The sequence below is a fragment of the Herpailurus yagouaroundi genome, unplaced genomic scaffold, assembly GCF_014898765.1.
Source record: "Herpailurus yagouaroundi ecotype Mexico unplaced genomic scaffold, PumYag 100, whole genome shotgun sequence".
NCBI lineage: Eukaryota > Metazoa > Chordata > Mammalia > Carnivora > Felidae > Herpailurus > Herpailurus yagouaroundi.
Window position 1 is genome coordinate 45,877,681 of NW_024412391.1, and position 23,483 is coordinate 45,901,163.

At 39.5% G+C, this 23,483-nt stretch overlaps 2 protein-coding genes across 3 annotated transcripts in view; both read left to right on the forward strand.

Annotated features, from left to right (window-relative positions):
• Positions 1-11,470, forward strand: part of SPMIP4 (sperm microtubule inner protein 4) — a 42,725-nt gene extending 31,255 nt beyond the window's left edge. The window contains exons 8-10 of the mRNA XM_040472409.1: positions 6,638-6,812; positions 7,105-7,196; positions 10,585-11,470. Coding sequence (XP_040328343.1) covers positions 6,638-6,812; positions 7,105-7,196; positions 10,585-11,406 — 1,089 coding nt within the window. The 3' untranslated portion in view covers positions 11,407-11,470. The remainder of the gene's footprint in view (positions 1-6,637; positions 6,813-7,104; positions 7,197-10,584) is intronic.
• A 7,524-nt stretch (positions 11,471-18,994) lies between these two features.
• CYCS (cytochrome c, somatic) lies at positions 18,995-21,381 on the forward strand. 2 transcript variants are annotated; one of them, XM_040472411.1, is made up of 3 exons: positions 18,995-19,108; positions 20,194-20,370; positions 20,482-21,381. In XM_040472411.1, the coding sequence occupies exons 2-3, from the start codon at positions 20,202-20,204 to the stop codon at positions 20,628-20,630; spliced, it is 318 nt and encodes a 105-aa protein (XP_040328345.1). In that variant the 5' UTR covers positions 18,995-19,108; positions 20,194-20,201; the 3' UTR covers positions 20,631-21,381. The 2 variants fall into 2 exon arrangements, with proteins under 2 accessions (XP_040328345.1, XP_040328344.1); XM_040472410.1 differs by having other exon boundaries at positions 19,042-19,174.
• Positions 21,382-23,483: the final 2,102 nt, after the last annotated feature.

Genomic DNA, 23,483 nt, shown 5'->3' on the forward strand with positions numbered 1-23,483 from the left:
ATTTCCTATTTGTTTTTTGTAAAGTTATACATCTGGAAAGATCCTTACAGAATCATCCATCATACTGGACCTCTTTAATTCTTTCAAGCAAGATCTATATCAGAGTATATGAAGAAATATGAGAAGTCATTCGAGAGACCATTCCGTCAATACACGTTCTTATGGCCGAAGTCTCCAGTTCAGTGGTTTAGTTTCTTCTTTTAATCTCCCTCACTTCCTCCTGTTCATGAAAATGCCACTGTCCTCATATCTCAGCCCTCTGCAACAATCTTGACTAGCTCTCCTTTACCTAAATGTAAATTCCAAGGGTTAACTGAGCTCCGAAGACCCTTCGGAGTCTGGCCTTCCTTCCTTCCTGCAGCCCGGCTCAGCTCGCTGGTCCTCGAACAGGTGGATGGCCATCTCCCACTCTTGGAATGCTCTCCTTTCACGGCCTCTCTGCCTATGCAAGACTTGTTCATTCTTCAAGGCTCAGCTCAACTCTGGTTGTTTCTGCTGCAGAGCAGAAAGTGAACCAAATAAGGAGACCCGCATTCTAGTTATTCTTATACCTGCCATTTGTTCTCTTGGTAATATTAGCAATACCATTTCTGTTCTTTGAGTTTACATTAATAAAATATACCTCTATAATTTCACTAAAATCTGTCCAACAGACTTCACAGGATATGAGGATTATATGAAGGCTATAAAAGCACTTTGAAAAATGGAAAGTGCTATAATTTATAAGCATTATTACTCCAACAGAAGTGATTTCCCCTCTTCTGAGTTTCTACAATTATTATAACCAATAAATTTTTACATGTATTTTATATCTTATCAACTCAATTACAAGCTCTCTGAAAGTGGAATATTTTATAATATCTATAGTCCCCACAGCACTTTGTACGTAAATATTTTTGACTGATTTATCTGACTCTTCATCCAATGATTAATTAATCCAACTTTCTTAATCTCTTCTAATCTTAATTTTCTTTTTTTTTTTAATTTTTTTTTCAACGTTTTTTATTTATTTTTGGGACAGAGAGAGACAGAGCATGAACGGGGGAGGGGCAGAGAGAGAGGGAGACACAGAATCGGAAACAGGCTCCAGGCTCCGAGCCATCAGCCCAGAGCCTGACGCGGGGCTCGAACTCACGGACCGCGAGATCGTGACCTGGCTGAAGTCGGACGCTTAACCGACTGCGCCACCCAGGCGCCCCTCTAATCTTAATTTTCAATCTTTCAGTTATTCTTCTGGTTTATCCCTAATCCTAATCAAGTTTTGTACTTCGCTGGACAGAAAAATAAAATAAAAATAAATTTGATACTGGGCTTGAAGGCAGTTATCTCATGACTCATCCATTTTTCCCCCTTTAGGAGAATACCTATTCTTGTCCTCCTTGTGTTTCACCACTTCACTGGGGAGAGTGGCCAAGGGGTCTTCAACTTTATCTGCAATGTTATATCTCTGTTAAAGGAGAATATTTTGTATAGTATTTACCTTTCCTGTTGCTAGAGCAGTGGTTCTCAACCTTGGCTGCACATTAGAATCACCTGGGTTGTTTTCAGAAATCCCAGTTCCCAGGCTGTACCCCACCCACATTATAATTGATTACATAATTATAATCAGCATTCTCTGAGGGTGGGAGGAGGCAGAGGGACACTAAGAACTTAAGTAATTCCAGGGGTGCCTCGGTGGCTCTGTCGGTTAAGCATCTGACTCTTGGTTTCAGCTCAGGTCATGATCTCCCGGCTTTGTGGGTTCAAGTCCCGCATCGGGCTCTGTGCCGCCAGCACAGAGCCTGCTTAGGATTCTGTCTCCCTCTCTCTACCCCTTCCTCACTTGTGTTGTCTCTGTCTCTCTCAAAATAAATAAATAAACTTACAAAAAATAACTTAACTAATTCCAGAAATATATCTCCTGGTTATAAAAAAGAAAACTTCCAGAAACCATATTTTAGTACTTTCTATCTAAGCTGATAAGACAACATGTATAACATTTCGTAAAGAGTACAAATTTTGGGGTATCTGGCTGGCTCAACTGGTTGGGTGTCCAACTCTTGGTTTCAGCTCAGGCCATGATTTCATGGTTTGTAAGTTCAAGCCCCAATTCAGGCTCCATGCTAACAGCATGGAGCCTGCTTGGGATTCTCTCTTTCCCTTTCTCTCTCTGCCCCTCCTCTGCTCTGTCAGTCTCTCTCTCAAAAATAAATAAACTTAAAACAAAAATTTTTTTTTAAAGTATAAATTTTAAAGTGGCTCAGCTCCTGGTTCTAAAAATGTGTCAACTGTAGGGGTGCCTGGGTGGCTCAGTCAGTTAAGCACCCGACTTTGGCTCAGATCATGATCTCACAGTTTCTGAGCTCGAGCCTTGCTTCCGGCTCTGTGCTGACAGCTCAGAGCCTGGTGCCTACTTCAGATCCTGTGTCTCCCTCTCTCTCTGCCCCTCCCCTGTTCACGTTCTGTCTCTCTTTCCCTCTCAAAAATAAATAAATAAATAAATAAATAAATAAATAAATAAATAATAAACATTTAAAAATAAAATAAAATTTTTAAAAAAGAAAAAGAAAAAATGAAATAATTTATCAATTGTATAACCCTTGATAATATATTTAATTCTTCAATACCCCAGTCACCTCATAGATAGAACAGGAATAATCATAAACTCTACCTCATAGGGTTGTCTTGAGAATGAAATGCATGTAAAAACACTCAGCACCATATTAGCAGAGAGTAAGCTTATAATAAGTGTAACCTTCTGTCAATGTTATTATTCCAATGATTACAAAACTTTGTTGACCTAGAACATTAAGAAATAGGTGGTCTTGGAAAGGGGAATATTCTAAATAAGAGTTTAACCTTTTAAAAATAAAGTTCTGGGCCTTAATTTTAACACTATTTTATTTATTTATTTATTTATTTTTTTATTTTTTTAACGTTCATTTATTTTTGAGACAGAGAGAGACAGAGCATGAATGGGGGAGGGTCAGAGAGAGAGGGAGACACAGAATCTGAAACAGGCTCCAGGCTCTGAGTTGTCAGCACAGAGCCTGATGCGGGGCTCGAACTCACGGACTGCGAGATCATGACCCGAGCCAAAGTCGGACACCCAACCGACTGAGCCACCCAGGCGCCCCAATTTTAACACTATTTTATTTTATTTTTTTTAATTTTTTTTTTTAACGTTTATTTATATTTGAGACAGAGAGAGACAGAGCATGAACAGGGGAGGGTCAGAGAGAGGGAGACACAGAATCCGAAACAGGCTTCAGGCTCCGAGCTGTCAGCACAGAGCCCGACGCGGGGCTTGAACTCACTGACCGTGAGATCATGACCTGAGCCGAAGTCGGCCGCTCAACCGACTGAGCCACCCAGGCGCCCCAACACTATTTTAAATGTCATTTTGCTTTCATCCTTTTACATTCCATATATATGAAGCCTGTGCCCTCAAGAGTCACAGAAATCTAGGTACCTCGTTCCCACCCACTCCCCAGAGCCACCCTACCTTTTTATCTCTTTGGCCTGACCCAGTTTTCCCCACCAGAGTCACTAATCATTGCACTGTCCTTACTCTAGCCATGGTCTCTCCTCCTACCATTCTCTTTCCTCGGTAACCTCTTCTCAATGGCCATTTCTAGACATTATGCCAATCAGAACGTTCATTTTCTTTTCATAAATGGCCAACAGATAGGTTCAAATATTTCACTCTTCTGGACTGATTTTGTCTCTTCCTCAAATGGCCAAAGACTTTTTGTTCTATTTCTCAAGAGCCAAAGCATCTGGTCTTAGCTTTTGCAATATGAAAATATTCTTTGGGATAAGATCTACCTTGTAATCATCTTTTGAGTAAGATAAAATATAATAACCACAGAGGTCAAGTGACATAAACTTCCCTAACTTTGGACTATCTGAAATATTTTAACGAACAATTTTAAAAGCCTAACCGAGCCTACTATCCATTATTCCTTATCTGTAAATATTTGGAAAGACCTTTGGCTTCTCTTGCAAAGAGGATCCACTTATATCATCCTTACAGAGGAATGTGGTTTCCTTCTTGAACCACCAGCCCTCTTTCTAATCTAAAGTGCCCATCCCCCTCCTAGAGATATATTTCTCATTCCTAGGACAGTTCCATCTCTATATTGAAAACTGGCCAACTCTTCACTTCAAATATCCCTGACTCTTTACACTCTTCCAAAACACCACAGGTTACAATACAATTTCCCATTCCCTATTTTCTTCCTCTGTGCCCTTGCCTGCATTTTAGTAGATCACTGCTGTTACTTAAACTAGATTAAGACACAAGATTAATCCAGCCCCTCAGAACAATATTTGAAAAAAGTCCTTATTTCTAAGCTTGCTTTGCAAATCATTGTAAAGATAAAGAGAACAGAAAGGGTTTTCTTTAGCCCTGAATAAGCAAACCACGTATTAGTTAAAGGTGTATAGAGGTGGTTATTGAATACTTGAGACAGTTTTCTAACAAGTGCCTTTTACCATGACTATTCTATATGTGGAAAATGGGGAGCACTCCAACCTCACAGAGTTGCTATAATCAGCATCACCCTTAGGTCCAGGAATTTTAGAAGGCCCCATGCCTTTAGGGCCCAGCTCTGGCCTTCCTCTGGCTATACCCCTCCCTATGGGACAGGATGTTTATGGGAACAAGACAATCTGTCCATCTAGAGCCCATGCTCCTCAGGCTCCCACCCCAGACTGAAGTTACACTGCAGAATTCCCTAAAAAAGTGGCTTTGAATGCAGTACTAGGGTCTTCATGAGGTCTCTTCCCCAGGTCCATCCTCCCAGGGGTTGACAGTGCTCCAAGCCAATATCTACCACAGGGCCAAAGCAGTTGCCAAGTGATGGCTGTTTGCTGGAAGTAGAGGTAATAGGTATAATGGAGCTTGAACTTGAGGGCCAGGGTACCCTTATATATAAGGCACTTCACCATTTGGGATGGAATTGGGGGTAGGAAGAAAGCAGCAAGTGATGTTGAGGCCAGGGGCCAGCAGCTAGCTCTTTTTGAACCAGTGTCCCCACTGCAGTCTAATAAGTCTAAATTTGAACTTGGTCTTCCAAGTTGTCATGAAGGTATTTTGTCAAGGTAGGAAAATGGAACATATTTATTTAACAGCTTATTTGCTTGATTTATAAATTAAACTATTTAGGAGCACCTGGGTGGCTCAATCAGTTAAGTGGCCAACCCTTGATCTTTGCTCAGGTTATGATCTTGAGGTTCATGGGACTGAGCCTTGCATTGGGCTCCATGCTGGCAGCATGGAGCCTGCTTGGGATTCTCTCTCTCCATCTCTCTCTACCCTCCCTCCTACATGCACACATGTACATGCTCACTCTCTCTCTCTCTCAAAATAAATAAACTTAAAAATAAAATAAAATAAAATAAAATAAAATAAAATAAAATAAAATAAAATAATAAAATAAAATAAAGTAAAATGAAATAAAGTAAAATGAAATAAAGTAAAATGAAATAAAGTAAAATAAAGTAAAGTAAAATAAAATAAAATGAAATGAAATAAAATAAAATAAAATAAAATAAAATGAAATGAAATAAAATAAAATAAAATAAAATAAAATAAAATAAAATAAAATAAAATAAAATAATTTAGGCCAATGGAATGCAGGGTCTCAATATAGCCCCAGGACCTGCAAACGTTAAGGACAGGCTTTGTTCAGGACAAGTGCATAGTGTTCATGAAAGTTAATTCCATACTTTCCACCACCATCCATACCTCTGCTCTTGCTGTTCCTTTGGCCTCCCTATCTCTGCATGTCCTTCAAGGCCTATTTTCTGTGGTATGACATAACATGGCCTCTTGTCTCCTCCATTCTTCTCTGCTCCCCACCTTACTTTCCTGTTCAGTTGGAATCAATCTCTCCCTCCTCAGAACTTACCAATACTTCTTTCTTGACCTCTTTTATAAGTTACTTTTCATCTTAGAGTCATTTATGTTCATTCCTTCTCTCCTCTTCTAGCCAATACATCCCTGGATGACTTGTTTCTGTTCCATCCTTGTTCCCTGCCACTACCTTGCATATATAGGTGCTCAGTAAATATTTACTGAGTACGCTCAATCTGAGAAAAAGGTGAATTTCTAAATACCCAAAGAGACTTCAATGAACCTCATTCATTCATTCACTTTTACGTACACCTCCTTTTGAAAATACAAAATAAACTCCATTGTAAAGTTATATTGATAGAAGGAAAAATTTTATTTGAATTTAAATGACTTAAACTTCATCAGAAATCCATAAAATATATCAAATGGTGCCATTTCTGACAAGGAAAGAGAAGTGGGAGACACACAATTTTGGCTGAATTTAGCCAAAGGAGTACCTCAGAACACTTATCTCTAATAAAATTTTACTGGAGGTAGAGTATTCTCAGGGACATTTCTCCAAGGTATGTTATCAGATAGAGTCCCTGCTAAAGCAAAAAACTCATCATTCATGTGATAAAATACTGTGTTTAACTCTAAATATGGTTAAGTTGCAGAATATTAGTGATTAATGAAGAAAAAAATCATATCTGACTTCAGCCTAGAATTTCCTTTATGCTCCTTCTTGCTAAAATAGTGAATCAGCCCTATTCTACTAGATGGCACTAATAACAATAAACTTTGATGTTCATATTCTAGTTTCCTAAATGTGTTGGAAAGAACAAGCCAGTGTTCTACCCAAAACCTCCTAAAACCTTCGCTCCTAACACTTCTTTAAATTCGTGGGACCCGATTAACTCTCTAAAAGAAGCCAATATACAAAGAAATCTTGAGAGGTCCCACTGGATCACTTCATATGCTCATGATTTTACAGGTATGGGTTTACTTTAATACAAGTAAAAAGAAGAAAATTAGAATATTTGACAAATGCTGTTCCCAGCTTGCATCTTCTAATATTTTCCCCTGTTTCTTAACCTGAATACTAATAGAAATTAGGGTGGGTAGTAAGCTTCTCTTAGCGGGAAACTGGGAGGTACAACTGTTTTCAATTTATTCATTCTAATTATATTACAAAGGGAAATGGGTAAGTTTTTCTATAAAATGTCATTTAAGAGCCATCCTTCATTTACTCTAACAAAGTAGTAAGATGTGATGTTTCCATTAAGGTCTGGGGCCCATGAACCCCCTTGAACTGGATGATTACCATGAAAAGGAGAGAGCAGAGTTAACTGGACAGATAGGATTTGACCCAGAGCCTGTAAGTAATTGCAGTCAACTCGCAGTTACTTAGGGGGAAAGTATCCGAGTGTTAGGGCCCTTCTTGCTTTACCCACTTTTTATTTGCTTCATGAGTACTGGTGACCAAGTTAACAAAAGGAAAATTTTACTCATTATAGAAGTTAGTTTTGAATTGATCTGAACTGCTTTAAATACCTTTGCCCACTATTTCAAAGAACAAGCGAGGTTTCTTTTCCTAGTCCCAGTGCTGGTGTTTTGAGGGTTTGTTTTTTTGTTTTTTTGTTTTAAGTTTATTTATTTTGAGAGAGAGAAAGAGCATGAGAGCGAATGAACAGGGGAGGGACAGAGAGAGAGGAGAGAGAGAGAATCCCAAGCAGGCCTGCAGTGTCAGTGCAACCAATGCAGGCCTCAAACTCATGAACTGTGAGATCATAACCTGAGCCGAAATCAAGAGTTGAGAGGCTTAACCAACTGAGCCATCCAGGCGCCCACTGAAATTGTTTAAAAAACAGATTTTCTACTATGCTACTGTTGCTAAAATTTACAAAGGAATAGGTTTACAAATGCTTACCCTCTAATGAGATTCTTAGTAATTCTATGAATGTTTATATATTCACATTGATTCATTGATATTTACAATTGAGAGTTGGCTAAATTGCAATCGAAAGCCAGTAAATTCTCTGCAAATATCAATACAAATTTCTTAATTGATTATGTGAAATGGCCTGAAAGAAATGATCAAGCCCGTTAGTGACAGAAATTATAGTCTGTTGGATTACTTATATATACATGAAATAAAATAATTTAACAATAGACATATATGCATTTTATCTGGGGCCTAGATTTTATCCTCTAAAGCTACACAGTTTTTAAAACAAAATTAGTATTTCCAAAGATATAAACCGTAGAATTTAGACTGAGCTGAACACATTTATTTTACATTAGCTTTGGTATTTCCCAAGGTGATAAAAAAATCATAACACCTGAAATAGTTATACAGACTGTGCTTTATCATTCACTGAAGGGTTTTTTTACTTTTCACTTGCAACAAATATTCTCTAAGGCTAGAAAGCACTATACATGTATTCCAACATTGTCAAGTGTGTTCATCAGCTATCCAGATTTCCACAGATTTGACCCTGTAGAGTCCAGCCCTTCAGGAAGCAGCTTTATCATTTTTACAAAGAAATACATGTACAGTTATATAAAGAATGTTTGCCAAGTATATTATATGCAAAATTATTGTGCAAGTAAACCATCAACTAAATTTTTATTAATAATAAGATAAAATATGCCTAAAATAAAGTTTAAAAGTTTTAGGGGTGCCTGGGTGGCTCACTTAGTCGGTTGTTTCCAGCTTGGTTTCAGCTCGGGTCACGATCTCACAGTTCATGGGTTCGATCTTCGCATCAGGTTCCAAACTAACAGCACAGAGCCTGTTTGAGATTCCCTCTCCCTGTCTCACTCTCTGTCTCTCTCTCCCCCCATCCACTCTCTGCCCCTCCCCCACTTGTGCACGCATGCATGTTCTCTCTCTCTCAAAATAACTTTAAAAAAATAAATGAAAGTAAGTTTTAGTGCCTCTTTCTGGTTTCTGACTAAGACATGAATAACAGACTCTGGGAAGGCATGTTTTAGTGGTAATAAGTGTATGAAGTATTTTGTTACAGTAGAATGAAATAAAGATACTAAAAACTGCTTCTTGCATAAAGGGGTCCTGTCCAAGGAGGATATGATATACCCCACACTTTTTTGTTCATGACAAATTTAACAAAGTATTTTAAAGAGCTGGGGTTTCTTCTAGTATCTACTGAAACCTAACTAGCTAAAGGTTATAACAGATTTGTTAATAGTAGATGGAAATTCCCCCAACTCTGAGAAAATTAGGATCCAAGAAGACACTCCTAACTCCGTTTCGTTTTCTATATCCAAACTCGAGTTACTGTTTTCTCACCATTCTCATTTTTATTGCCTCTGCTATCAATTCCATTATCACCATCCATCCATTCTGTTAGTTTTTCTTCAACATACTATCTTAAAAATCTTGACAGTTATGGAACGTTGAAATAATTTTACAACTAACATCCATGCACCCGCCACCGAGATTCTACCATCGGCATTTTGCTATACTTATTTTATCACATAATCTATCCATCTTTCCATCTCTTCAGCCACCCATCAATACACTTTATTATGTTTTATGCATTTGAGAGAAATTGCAGACACTAGGATACTTCATCCTTAAACAATCAGCATGCATATCATTAAACAGAGTTCAATCTGTTGCAGCTTTTCTTTTAAGGCAAAATACACATTCAATGAAATTGGCACATATTTTAAAGTGCATGTTCACTGAGTTCTGACAAACGCGTACACCTTTGTAACCCAAACACCTATCAATACATTAAATATTACCATCATTCCAGAAAGTTTCCTCATGCCCCTTTCTAATCAACTCCTCCCTCTTATTCCTATACCCCCACCGACATATATCTATTAGTAAACTTGTAAATACACTACTTTTGCAGTTACCAGACATGATTCATAATATCTGTAAAATATCTCAAAAAGCACAGATAGAAGAAGCCCCCTGCAGACTGCTGTTTAAGCACAGCACATCACTGGTCTCAGCATCACTCAAGATGTTTGTTACAAAAGCAGATTCCTGGAGCACCTAGGTGGCTCAGTCAGTGAAGCGTCCGACTCTTGGTTTCCGCTCAGGTCATGATCTCACAGTTCATGAGTTCAAGCCCCACATCCTGCAGTGTGAAGCCTGCTTAGGATACTCTCTCTCTCCTTTTCTCTCTGCCCCTCACCCTGCTTGTGCTCTCTTGTTCTCTCTCTCTCAATAAATAAATAAACTTAAAAAAAAAAAAAAAAGCAGATTCCTGAGCTCCACTGCAGAATCACAGTCTCTGAATCACAGTCTCAAGTGGATCAAGCTTAGGAATCTCATTTTCTACAGCTCCAAAGCTGATTCTGATTCAACTGAGGTTTAAGAACCCTTGCATTGGAAAGCTTTCACTGAGATTTAAATAACCACACATAACCTTCAACATCATCTGTTGGGGATGGCAGAAATTCTGCTCAAGTGATTCTTTTATATCTTTGAACATTTGAAAGCAAAGAGTTCCTACACAGAGGAATTTTTCCGTAGCCAAGTGAAAACATCCCCTTTCCCTATCAGCAAAAACCAGAAGAGAAAAACATGTGTTTATTAGGACCCAAATGTCAATGTCTGTAAATAAATAAATAAATAAGCAAGCAAACATTGCAATGTGCACTCCTACACCCATTCTACATTTACTCAGTGAAAACGGGTACAAATTTGACCTGCCGTTTGTGGTGATACCCTTATGATGCCAGATTTATTAACTGATTTTCTCCTTTTTATCCCACCACTACAGCAAGAAAAATTCCATCCTGTCTTAAAACCTCCAAGACCCCTAGCAGGACGAATTGCTCGACTGATGCAGAACCGACGGCCTCTGGAGGCTGTTGTCCAGCAGAGACCACACTCCTGTCCAGATTGTACCCCTAGAGTTTTGTGTAATTTTCATACCTTTGTACCCAGTTCTACAGAAATGATGGCACTTAGTGATAACACACTGGCAGGTGTCACCCATAAAAAACAGGAAATTGAAGACAAGATTAAGGAAGAACAAAGTTTGCTATCTACCTATGCATCCCCACCTTGTTACCCAACAAGAGATCTGACTAACGTTTGCGACATAAAAATATCTCCAAAAATCACAGATACTAAGAAGATAAAAGATTTGTACTGGAGACAGCTGGCATTAAAACCCCAACCTATACCTTGCTATAGCCCAAACCATTACATTCAGTATGAGCATCTAAAACCTGCCATACGTGACCCGTGTACTATGTGTCAAAACTCTGTTAGCTTTAGTAAGCCTACTATTTTAGAAAGTAAACCAGACTTGGAAGCTTTTGATTTTGAACATTTTTTAAGTAAGCCAGAAGAAAGGCTGACCTTGAACACAGAAAACAATGAGGAGACAAGACCCATTCTGGGTTGGATTCCTAGAGCTGGAGTGGCCAAGCCTCAGACTGACCTGCTAGGGCTTAAGAACTCTTTTTCAAAAACTGGTGCACAAAAACGTTTCCATAAATCAATTCTAGAAGACCATAAAGACCTCAGGGATAAGGAGCATTCAGGGATGAAACACCAATTCTATGGCTATAATTCCTATTATTTCTATAATTGAGATTTTCATCCTTTCCTTCAAAACCCAGCCTCTTGCAAGAAAAGTAAAAATTTAACAGAATTTCTTCCATGTTGTTGGATTCTGTTTTCTAGAAAAGCCATAATGACCTTGTTATGAAGTTTATGTTTTCAGGAATTTTAAGTTAGGATCTAGTCAGAGGAGCCCATAAAAAGGGGATGTTCTTACTTCCTGAAAAGTTTAACAATTCGGCAATAAAATATTAGAACCAGAAAATTTTATAGTCTTTAATCTCATTTTCAAATTATACTCCAAGGTAATTTTCCAAAATCATGAAAAACAATGTGTATGACAAAGTTTACATCATTGTTTTCCAGAAATGAGTATTTCAAATTCATATGCCCAGTAATTGACAGATGTCTATACAAAATATAGTACCTTAATAAAATAAATATGTGAACATTGTCCCCTTTTGTAAATGTTTGTACAAACTAACATCAAATACAAAAGACAAAATTCAAATGCCCAGTGAAATGAGAGATGGGCAGCTCTATAAACTACATTACCTTAATAAATTAAATATATGGGCCCTTTTTTTTTTACGTAAACGTGGACAAATTAAGTCAGTAGAAAAAACGAAAACCAAAATGCCTTGCATGCACACATTCAAAGTTGGATGTTTCTTTTCCATTAGCCTTCTGATAGAGAAACATAACCAATTTTTTTACGCAGGAAAAAAATTTTATTGTGAAGGTCTAGCAGTGGCTTTAATTAGTAACTGGTGAGTTAATTGTGGCAAGAAAGGAAGGCATCTTAGTCTACTTGGGCTGCTAAAACAAAACACCATAAACTAGGTGGCTTATAAACAACACTTATTACAGTGCTAGAGGCTAGAAGTCTGAGGTTATATAGCACTGGTAGATTTGGTGAATGGGAAGGGTCTGTTTCTTCCCTGCAGCCATCTTCTCACTATAACCTCACATGGTGTAAGGGGCAGGGGATCTCTCCGGGGCCTCCTTTATGAGGGCACTAATCCCATTCATGAGGGCTGTCTTCATGAACTAATCACCTCCTAAAGGTCCCATCCATCTTCTAATAAACCTTAGGCTTTCAACACATGAAATTTGGGGGGACATAAACATGGACACCATAGCAAATGGCTTGATATCAATTATTCTAAAGCCAAATATCATTTTTGGAAGGTGTCTACCAAGAGGCTAGCTAACTGTCAAATGCAAGCCAATTCATTTAATGTGCCAACAGGCACATTTTAGACATTGTTTATCATGAAAGTTCATAAGGAATTTCTATGAGTGTTTCGTTGAGATGTCTTAATTTTTATATTTCATGATCATGTCATTTAATTACACCTCCTTTCAAACTATTCTGGACTAGGGGTGCCTGGGTGGGTCATTTGGTTAAATGTCTGACTCTCTTTTTTTTTTTTTTTTTTTTTTTTTTTACTGTTTGAGAGAAAGAGAGAGCGCGCATGCATGCAAGTGTGCACAGACAGGGGAGGGGAAGAGGGAGAGGGAGAGAAAGAATCCCAAGCAGGCTCCAGCATGGAGCATGGAGCCCAACTCTAGGCTCAATCCCATGACTGTGAGATCATGACCTGAGCTGAAATCAAGAGTCAGATGCCCAACTGACTGAGCCACCCAGGTACCCCTGAACAATGTTCCTTTATATTCAACCACATATTTATCTATTTTGTTGTTCTTTATTTTTTCTCTTCATCTTTGATCTCTTTATCTGTAATCCTTCTCCTTTTGTACAAAGAACACCCTTTAGAATTTCCTTCATTGTGGATATGCTGGTGACAAACTCAGTTTTTGTTTGAAATGTCTTTCTTTCCTAAGAGATATTTTGCCAGATGAAGAATTTAATTTGACAGCTACTTTCTTCCAGTATATTGAAGATATCCGTATACAGTTCCCTGACTTCCACTGTAGCTGTAGAGAACTCAGTGGTCAGTCTAAGAGTTCTTAGAATGTCAGTGTTTTTCTCATTTTGCTTTTACACTGTTATTGTATTTCTTTTCTTCTTACTGTATTAGTAATCCCTGAAATTCTTGAACTATGGATTGATATCTTTCACTCAAATATAGTTTCTACCCCATTTTCTCTTCTCTCCTTCTGGGACTCCACTTAAAAGTACATTATACAGGGGCACCTGGGTGGCTCAGTCAGTTAAACGTCTGACTTCACCTCAGGTCATGGTTCATGGGTTCAAGCCCTGTGTTTGGCTCTGTGCTGACAGCTCAAAGCCTGGAGCCTGCTTCAGATTCTGTGTCTCCCTCTCTGTCTGCCACTTCCCTGCTCCTGTTCTATCTCACTCTCAAAATAAATATTAAAATTCTTTTTAAACAGTACATTATATGTTATCTTGGTATCTTCTTCATTTTGATTATTTTTCAGTTCTAAAGTTTCTATTTGACAGGTTGTTCAAATCTGCCATTTTATTTTATATATATACTTTCCAGTTCCCTTCTAAAATATTCAAGCCTGGCTTTTATGTTTAGAACACAAATATTTTACAGTCTGATAATTTTAAAATCTGGAATCCCTATGACCTTGTTCTTGCTTCTGCTAGTTCTCACTCATATCATGGAGTTAAAAATTATCTTTCTTTCTTTGCCGAACACTTTAAAAACTTTATTTGTAAGGGTGCCTAGGTGGCTCAGCCAGTTAAGCTTCTGACTCTTGGTTTCAGCTCAGGTCATGATCTCACAGTTCGTACATTCAAGCCCCACATCAGCCTCTGGAGAGCCTGCTTGGGATTCTCTCTCTGCCCTCTCCTCTCTCTCTCCCTCCCCTCCCTCTCTCTCAAAAATAAACATACATCAAAAATAAATAATTTGAGATTTAGGGTGACATTATAATCTTCCTGAATTTTCATTTGGTTCTGCCAGGTGCCTGAAGGCAACAGAATTCCTTATTCCAACTTCAAAATTTGAGGTATCCTTGGCCAACCACTAAAGTCGGGCTGCAGACCTTGTAGGATCAGTGTTTCTTCCAGTTCACCTTCATTTCCAGGCTTCAGGCCTTTGAAATGCTGACCTACAGCTAGGGTTGTTTACCAGGTACCAGGTTCGACAACCTCTGCAAGCCCTGAATTGATACTGTAGATATCAATTTTTTTTTTTTTTTTTGAGAGAGAGAGAGAGAGAGAGTGCATGCAGGAGCAGGGAAGGGGCAGAGGGAAAGGGAAATAGAGAACCTTAGGCAGGCTCCATGCCCAGTACATAGCCCTACACAGGGCTCCATCTCACAACTGTGAGATCATGACCTAAGCCAAAACCAAGAGTTGGACACTTAACCAACGGAGCCACCCAGATGCCCCAAGATACATACATTTTCTATATACAGATACAGATAGCGATATATCTAACAATAGTGTGTCCAATGATCCCTGCAGCCTAGTATTTACACCCTTTTGAAGGCTCCTTTTACATTGTACCACAATCAATGACCAATAAAACAAGTATGTCACTTCTAAGATTTACAAAAGGTTATAAAGGACTGGCATCTATCTTAGCTTCTCTATCTCAGTTTCTGGGAAGCAAGCTTCCATGGGGTAAGCGGTCCCATCCATAGGCCTCTACCCAAGAGCCAACAAGGAACTGAGGTCTGACAACCATATGAAATGAATTGGAATTGAATTCTCCAGCCCTATTTGAGCCCTCAGATAACTGTATCTCTGTTCAACAGTGTGACTACAAATTCAAACTCTGAGCCATAGCCAAAACCCAAATAAGCTGCTTCCAGAGAAGCTGTAAGATAATAAATGTTTTGCTTATCATATTGTATGTAGTTTATTTCAATGACTATTATTTTTATTTCTACAAATCAGCTTTGGCTCTTTTTAAAATCGGCCTGGTTGTTTTGGATAGTCTCTTATTCATTGCAAATGCTTTTGTTCCCTGCTTTTGTCTAAATATTTTAAATGTCATTTCATATTACACATTGTAAAGGTAAATAAAAATTATTTTCTGTTTTTAAAAGAAAATAAGACCATTTCTCTTCTTTCCCCCTTCTAGGAGTGTTTCCTATGAAAATCTAAAGGGCCAGAGTCCTCATTCTAGCCTTTAAGAGCATAAAAGAGTCTCTCAGAGGTCTGGGTTTTATGCTTTTTGGTAGGTAAACATGAAGGAAGGTAGAGCATCACCTTGAAGCTTAATGTAAGTGTAACTATTTGATTCTCAGGAAAATAAGTTTTATTATTCTTTTGGATGAGGACAACTAATTAAATAAATGGCTACCCCAATTCCTGAGTGAACTTAAGGTAAAAGAATGTGAAAAAAAACCCTCAACCAAGAAGGATCTGATCACAAACTGTGATAAGTTCTCCTATGGAAAAAGGGTCACCATTAATACAAATAATAAACAATAATTGTGCTGCCCAAAGGGAAATAGGCTACTATTGATCCTAAAGCCTCATGTTCTATGCTAGCTAAAAACAGCATGGTATAAAAGGATTATAATTAATTTAGCTTAATTGTGTGAGATTTTATTCTGATTTGGTAGTTTCTTGTGGACTACATACGTACAACCACTTTATTGTGTTTACTCAACAGTGAACGAGTTTTCTTTCCTCATACAGTGATGTGAGGAGATATCTTTCTCAGTAAGATTTTTACTTCCCCAGTGACATCTAATAGTTCCAACACCTATGGTCATCTGTGGTGTAACTTTGCTCTTTGTTGTTTTTTCATAATGATCTCATGCTTGGCACTTCTTAAGAGTACGGAATCCTGAGGGCCTGGGTTAAAATATTCCTCTGCATATTTATGTTTTCTTCTGTGAGACACCAGAACATACTGCTCATCCACGACTACTGTATTAATTTTTCAGCAAGAGTTTCTCAGACCATGCAGGTAGAGTAAAATCAAACCCGCATGAGGGCTGACCCGTGGTTATGAATGCACAGAGGATACTTCTTCTTCTCACTCAGTACTTAAGGCCAAGCCGGACAAGACTAACCTGGTTCTTCCCTTTTCCAGGGAGATTGTATTTTATCCTTTAGGTTCAAGTGTTTCAGCATTATGCAGGGGTCTCAGCCAACCTTAGCTCTCCATCCCCCCTACTGTCACATTTTATGAGCTTTACTCTCATTCTGCTGAGCTGCTCCTAAAGCCTAAAGCTCTTTTGCTTCAGCAAAAGTCCCTAAGGTGGTCCTAAAGTGAGCTTAAGCTTATCACATTCCTTTTCAGTGCTCGTTCCCCACCTCAGCCCTGCCTCCAACCAGGAGATTTCCCTTTCTTTCTTGCGACCTCGTATATGTTTCGATTTGGGGGAGGGTGGTATCTTATTAGATCTTTTTCATCAGGAGGGATTTTAAAAGTATGCCATCCATTCTATTGCTGGAAGGAAAAAGCTACAGCATTTGCTTTGTAATAGTTATACTCCTTACCAGCCACTATCCTACGGGATAAGAGGGAGATAGACTGAACAGATATAACATATGAATATAACAGAGAACAAGTGCAAAATATTGTCGTTCCCAACTAATTCTCTCAGGTATCCTGAGTAAACTGTAAATACTATGAGTCTCTTCCAAACCTAAATACATAAATATTGTAACGCATAATTTACGGTATCTGCTTTACTACAGCAATGTGCCAAGTGTTTACTTTTGTTCTTTCTTTTTCCTCATCTTCCCATTACATTCAAAAACAAGGCTCTTTATCTATAATGTCCTTAATTAAAAGTACTAAGAAACTTTGCTTTCCATTCTTCCCTTCATAGGAATTAATTTTAAATGACATCAATTCATTTAGCCAACTGATTTAATGCTACATCTATATGATCTGTGGTAGCAGCACAATATGCTCCATGAGTCAACTCTTCTACAAACAAAGACTAATAACTTCTGATGCCATGAACAAAACAGATTTTGATAGGACTATACCTATTTAAGGACCACACATTCCTTGGAGGAATATGGGTGACGCTATCAGTACTTGGCTTCAAAAGAACAGGAGTTCTAAATTTGCAAGGTGTTGTTAAGTTTGGTCTTTTAAAAACTTGGTTAGCCATGGGGTGCCTGGCTGGCTCAACTGGTAGAGCATGCAGCTCTTGATCTCAAGGTTGTGAGTTCAAGCCCTGTGTTGGGTGTAGACATTACTTAATAATAAAATCTTAAAAAAAAAAAAAGATTATTTAAAATAAGTAAATAAATACTTGGTTAGCCAAATGACCCTACTTCAGGAGTAAACCTAAATGATCACTATCTTGGTCCCTTCCAAAAGCCACAAATGATCTTGAGTAAGTGTGATTTCTGCTGTTTCACAGCACACTTCTGGAGCAGTAGTGTGTGCAATTAGAGAGAGGGGGAACTGGAAGTAAGGACACAGAAAACAAAACAAAAAAAAAAAATCCAGTTCTACAGGGAGATGCGTGCTCTGGAGCAGGAATCACAGTATCAGTGGTTTGGAAGGAGTGTAAGGTAATCTAGCACCTATTGCTTAAATTGGGAGCAGGAAGAAGATTGCTAGAATGTAAGCTCCACCAGAGAGTCCTCAATGATTTACACCAGGTACATAATATGCACTCAACAAACACATGACTGAATGAACATGGCAGTGCTAGAATATGAGAAAGTTGGAAAAAATCATTCAGAACTCGGGGGCTGAATTAGAGGGCCACGGGAGTCCAGAAGAAATTTCCCATTGATATAATTGAGCATGACAGGAAGGGGAGCTAGTTCGAAAGGAAAAGTATGATAACTGGAAACTGGGTTATCAAACCTGCATTTCTAATGTGACTCCAGCCCCATATCTTATTTGAACATGACATTCAACCCTAGGTTAAATGAGATGCAAATCCGCCGTACATTTCCAAGAATTCTCTAACCATGTAAAAATTGTTACTTCCTAATGTTGTCTGAACATCCTCCTTGTTCTGCACATGGACGCGAGGGAGAGACGGGTGTTGGCAGAGAGCAAACAGGCAGGTGAGGGGCCAGAGCTACAATCTAGTTTTTGCCGCAGCTGCTGCACCTGCCCCATTCCTCAGTCTTGGGGCATCCATCAAGGGGGTATCTGAAAGATGACTCAAAGAATCAGAATGGAGGCGAAACAAGAACACGTCAGGAGCTCGGGTCCAACTCTCATTAACTCCGGTTCCAGGGTATTCTTTGTGGGTGCGGCTGGCGCCAGCCGTGGAACCACGACAGACGCTGGGTAAAGGTCGCCAGCTGAAAAGATGGTAGCCAGGAGACCTCTACGTACAACAGATTTGGGGCGTTCCCCTCTGGGCAGGCAAAACGCCCCCCTCAAGGCGCATTACGTCAACGAGCACAAGAGCAGTTACCTTAGCAGGATAACGCCCTCAGTCCACCACGCGACTCCGCTCCACCCTCCCCGGGGCACCCGCAGGCACACACAGGCCGAACGGTGACGTCAGCCCTTCCTGGCACCGCCTCGATGTCGTACTTCCAGTGGCCTGTCGTAATTGCCGGCAAGAAAGGCCTCGAGCAGAAGGGCACGCTCGCGGTACACCTTACCCTGCTAGCCGGCATACGCGCAGGTCGTTGGCGCAGGCCCCGGAGACCGAAGCCAATGAGGCGCGGAGACATCACTGCGTATCACGCGGCGCAGCCGCACTCGGGCCGCGAGGGGGCAGAGCGAGTTCGGTTGCACCAACACCGGTACTTAGGCGCGGACCGGCGTGTCCTTGGACTGAGAGAGCTGGACGTCCGGCTTGAGAGCGGGCACCTTCTTTTCGCGCGCAACCAAAGAACGGTGAGCGCAAAGCGGGGAGGCCGAAGCGGGCGGGAAGCGCAGCCGTGGGAGCACGCAGTTGCGTTGGTAGGTATGCGGGCGGGGCCGAGGTCAGTGCCCGGGTTCTGCGAGTGGGGCCCACGCGGGATCAGTAGGCCCAGAAGTGAAGACCCCGGACTTTGGCCAGCCAGACCCCGGTGGGCTACGGCTTGAAATAGGATGGAATCCCAGCTAAGTGAGGGAATGGGCTCAGTCAGGACTCTGAAAGCCCAAGGCGACTTGGTTGCGGATCCGACGGAGACCCCAGCTCTCGTAGTCGGGGCTGAGGGTTGTAGACGCGACCGACGGGACTTCCCGGGATGAGGGCGGGACGGTGCGCAGCGCCTCACGTTCTTCATGGAGAGGAAAAAACTCCTCCAAAAAGGGGTCATTTTTCTTCTTGGTTACCTGTCGCTTCTCCCCTTAACCTGCCTAAGCATCTCGGGAAGTTAAGTTTCATCAGTCTCCTTGAAACCTGCCTGATTGGGTGACCTCGTGGTCGCTTCCAGAGATCCCAGAGCGGGGTTCCTTGCGAGACCTCAGCCCCCTGCTGCTCTCCCACTCAAAACAGCAGGGCAGTTTATAGTGACCTGAGCAGGCCGAATCAACCATGATTTCTATTTTTTTTAATATATTTTGATCTCTCCTGAGACGTGGCTTCAAACTGTAGTATGAATAAATAGGCTTTCTTAAAAGTTGAAATTTCGGTAGTTTGGGTTTAATGTAATCATGGTTTTCAACGTATTCAGATTTGTGACTTTTTGTGACCTTGACCTCAACTTTTGAAATGGTTTTGAACTAGGTTCCCTCTTTGCTTACTTGGGTTTTAATTCTGTCACTTAGACACACATAGATGTGTTTTTAAGGAAGTTCTCCTTCCACCTAGTGTTTTTGGTACTAAAGAGGATGTTGCAAGTGTACCAGTAAGTAAAATGGGATTTACCCTGGTGCTCAAAATCATATCATAGATTCAGATTCGCACTGGATGAGTAAGTGTCCAGAGTGATCACTGATTTCCATGGGACTTTTACTTGAAGGAAATAAGTAATTGAGTCTCTCGTTTTTAGATTTAAAAATGGGTGATGTTGAGAAGGGCAAGAAGATTTTTGTTCAGAAGTGTGCCCAGTGCCATACTGTGGAAAAGGGAGGCAAGCACAAGACTGGGCCAAATCTCCACGGTTTATTTGGGCGAAAGACAGGCCAAGCCCCTGGGTTTTCTTACACGGATGCCAACAAGAACAAAGGTAAGGCGGGACAGTTGTAAAATTACAGAAGCACAAATTGCATGAATATAACCAACGGTAAGACCTTCATCAGGAGTGTAAAATACTTAACATGCATTCCTCCTTGTTTAGGCATCACCTGGGGAGAGGAGACACTGATGGAGTATTTGGAGAATCCCAAGAAGTACATCCCTGGAACAAAAATGATCTTCGCTGGCATTAAGAAGGCAGGGGAAAGAGCAGACTTGATAGCTTATCTCAAAAAAGCTACTAAGGAGTAATAGTTGGCTCTTGCCTTATTTATTACAAAACAAAAATGTCTCATGACTTTTTTTATGTGTACCATATTTAAATTGATCACATACACCAGAATTCAGATCATGAATGGCTGATAGAATATTTCTTTTGGACAGTCCTGATTTAAATAAGATTGGCTTGTGGTTAAAGGAATATGATTCACTTTTTGACCTTTGATAGTAATTCTGGTTCAGCAAGTGCTGTCACTCTTTTCCCCTTTGAATATGATTGGAATTGATTCGATTGTTGAGCTTTTCACAGAGATGGTAAATGCCATCTCTAAACTTACAGGAGATTGGTTTTATATTTAGATTTATATAACTGGTTATATTAATATATTTAAATACTGAGGAAATCCCTTCACTGTATCAGAACAGCAAGACTCAGCTGTGTTTCAAAAGTTGTGTTAGCCTGTTAAAGGCAAGGGCTGAAGATAAGCTGGCAATGTCCACTTTATCTTTTTAGTCTTAACTATGCCAATTTAATTAAAATTCCCTGCATTTAAAATGTTGCCTTTTGCTTAATGAAAGGCATTTTAGTGTGGTTTATGTATAATATTAAATAAACAATAGTAACACTTCTCACGTTTTATAGATGATCTGTAAGGTCAGATGCTTTTAAAATTCAGTGTGATAAGTTATAGCAGCAGATTTGGCCTGTGAATTCTTTACTAAGTTATAATTCAGGATTGTCTTCTAAATGGCTATTCAAAAATACAACTGTGGAATTACCATATATGTATGATTGGTAATGGTGCTTTTGCTAACTCGTTAGAAGGGTTAAAATAGAGGAGATATATCATCAGCACAAATTTGTAAATTGTGTGATAAGGCTTAAGATAATTAAAAACAAAATCACAGATCATGATTTTTCTAATGTGCTTGATTTAATGACTGATGCCAGAATTTAAGTACAACAGCCCTAAGTGCTGATGGAGCAGTGTTACTCATAGTATTAGATTGTGTACTTATTCCTCTAGGACAGTCTGAACTAGAACAACACTTCAGTGATTCATCCTTAGAGTTTCTTTGGCCAGAATGAACCCTCAGACTTTCATAGGTGGATAAAACAACATGCTTCTGGTCACAGTTTTGTGGTGTGTGACTATAATTTTTGTACAAGTTATTTCATACATGGTCCATGCCCTAACAATTAGAGAGACCCTGGCCATTTTATGGAGGTGGTGAAATTCTCAGTGAAAGAAACTGGGAAGAGGCCTTGTCTGTCAATGGTTTCAAAGATGATGGGGATGATTAGATAGCTTGTTAAGGCCTGGCAAAGCAATTTGTCATTTAATCTTACTTTCAATCATTGGAGAAATGTAAGTAAGCAAAGAAGTCAGGAAACAATTTGGGAAAGCAAAAGAAGGCCTACTGTAATCAGAGGTAACACCTTTGTAACAACCTTGATAACTGCAGAAGTTAGTGGTATTCAGAAACAGTCTAGCCATTTAGCTTATAAGAATTCTAGATCAATATGGGAAGACATGGAGTCCAGGGGGCTGATTTACTTCTGTGCCTCCTACATCAACAGAAGCCTATGTTGACAGAGATACTTGAGTACCTGCTGTCTTCTAGGACAGTTATACTCAATAAGTGCATCTGGTGATTCATACATAATGTAAATGATGCTAAAACTAATTCAAAAGAAATTCCCAGTTATGAGGTATACATGCTCTTTTAGAAATCAATAGGATAAAAACACTTTATTTTGAGAGACAGAGGGAGAGAGAATCTCAAGTAGGCTCCATGCTATCAGCACAGAACCCAACACAAGGCTGCATCCCAGGAACCATGAAATCATGATAAAGCCAGTATCAAGTCATGCTCAACCAACTGAGCCACCAGGTACCCTGAGAGCCAGATGGTTTTAAGTTTTTCTTCCAAGTTCCATCTACACCATGGATTTCGTCTAGAACAGCACTGTCCTATAGAATTTTCTGTGATGATGGATTGTACTTGTGCTATCCAATATAGTGCCAGTAATAAGCCCTTGAAAAATGGCTAGATTTATATAGCTATAAATGGCTACCTTATATGACTGTTGTTGAGCATTGACATCTGTGAAAGCTCTGGACTGGTGAGCACCAGAATACTTTACATTCATGTCAAATTCCTTGAAAGTCACAGTGAAAAGTTAACCTCTTCCAAGGTTAGCAGTGACCTAATTGTCATGTCTAGTTCTTTTCCGTTCTCAATAGTTATGATGATCTCTAGGACTTTTGACACACTTCTCTTTTACTCTCCCTTGGTTTAGGTTTCACACTCAACATGGAATAAAATACAGGCATCATGAATCTTTATGCACATGTAGCTTTAATATGTTGGTAACTCATATACATTGTTTTGCATGACATTTTACCCAAATTCTAGCCCTATGATTCAGATTGCTTTATAAAGTCCATTCACTTTTCAGTTTAGCTTCAGTACCTCGTAAGGTGTAGTACTTAAGTAGTAGCCTCTTTACAGCACTCACACTTCCTTTTCTTACTAAAGACCACATTCTCCAGGCCTCTAAACCTCTGCAGCCCTCACAGGTGGAGCCTGCTTGTTCTTTCACACTGTCCACAGCAGAGATCATTGTGGTCTTGGCAACTTCCAGACTCTTCTTACTCTCACAGAACTACCTGTGTGAGATTGAGGACATCTTTGTGGACCCTTTCCTGTTTTCTGTACTTCAGGACCTTCACTACATTTGCTAAGAATTTACATGCTCCATTCTCACTCTTTTGAAGAAATAAAATTATACTGGTAAGAGCTACATAAAAGTGAATGAATGAAAAAAAAAGTGAATGAATGATCTGTCTTTAATGCCACTATAACCTCAAAACTTTTTTA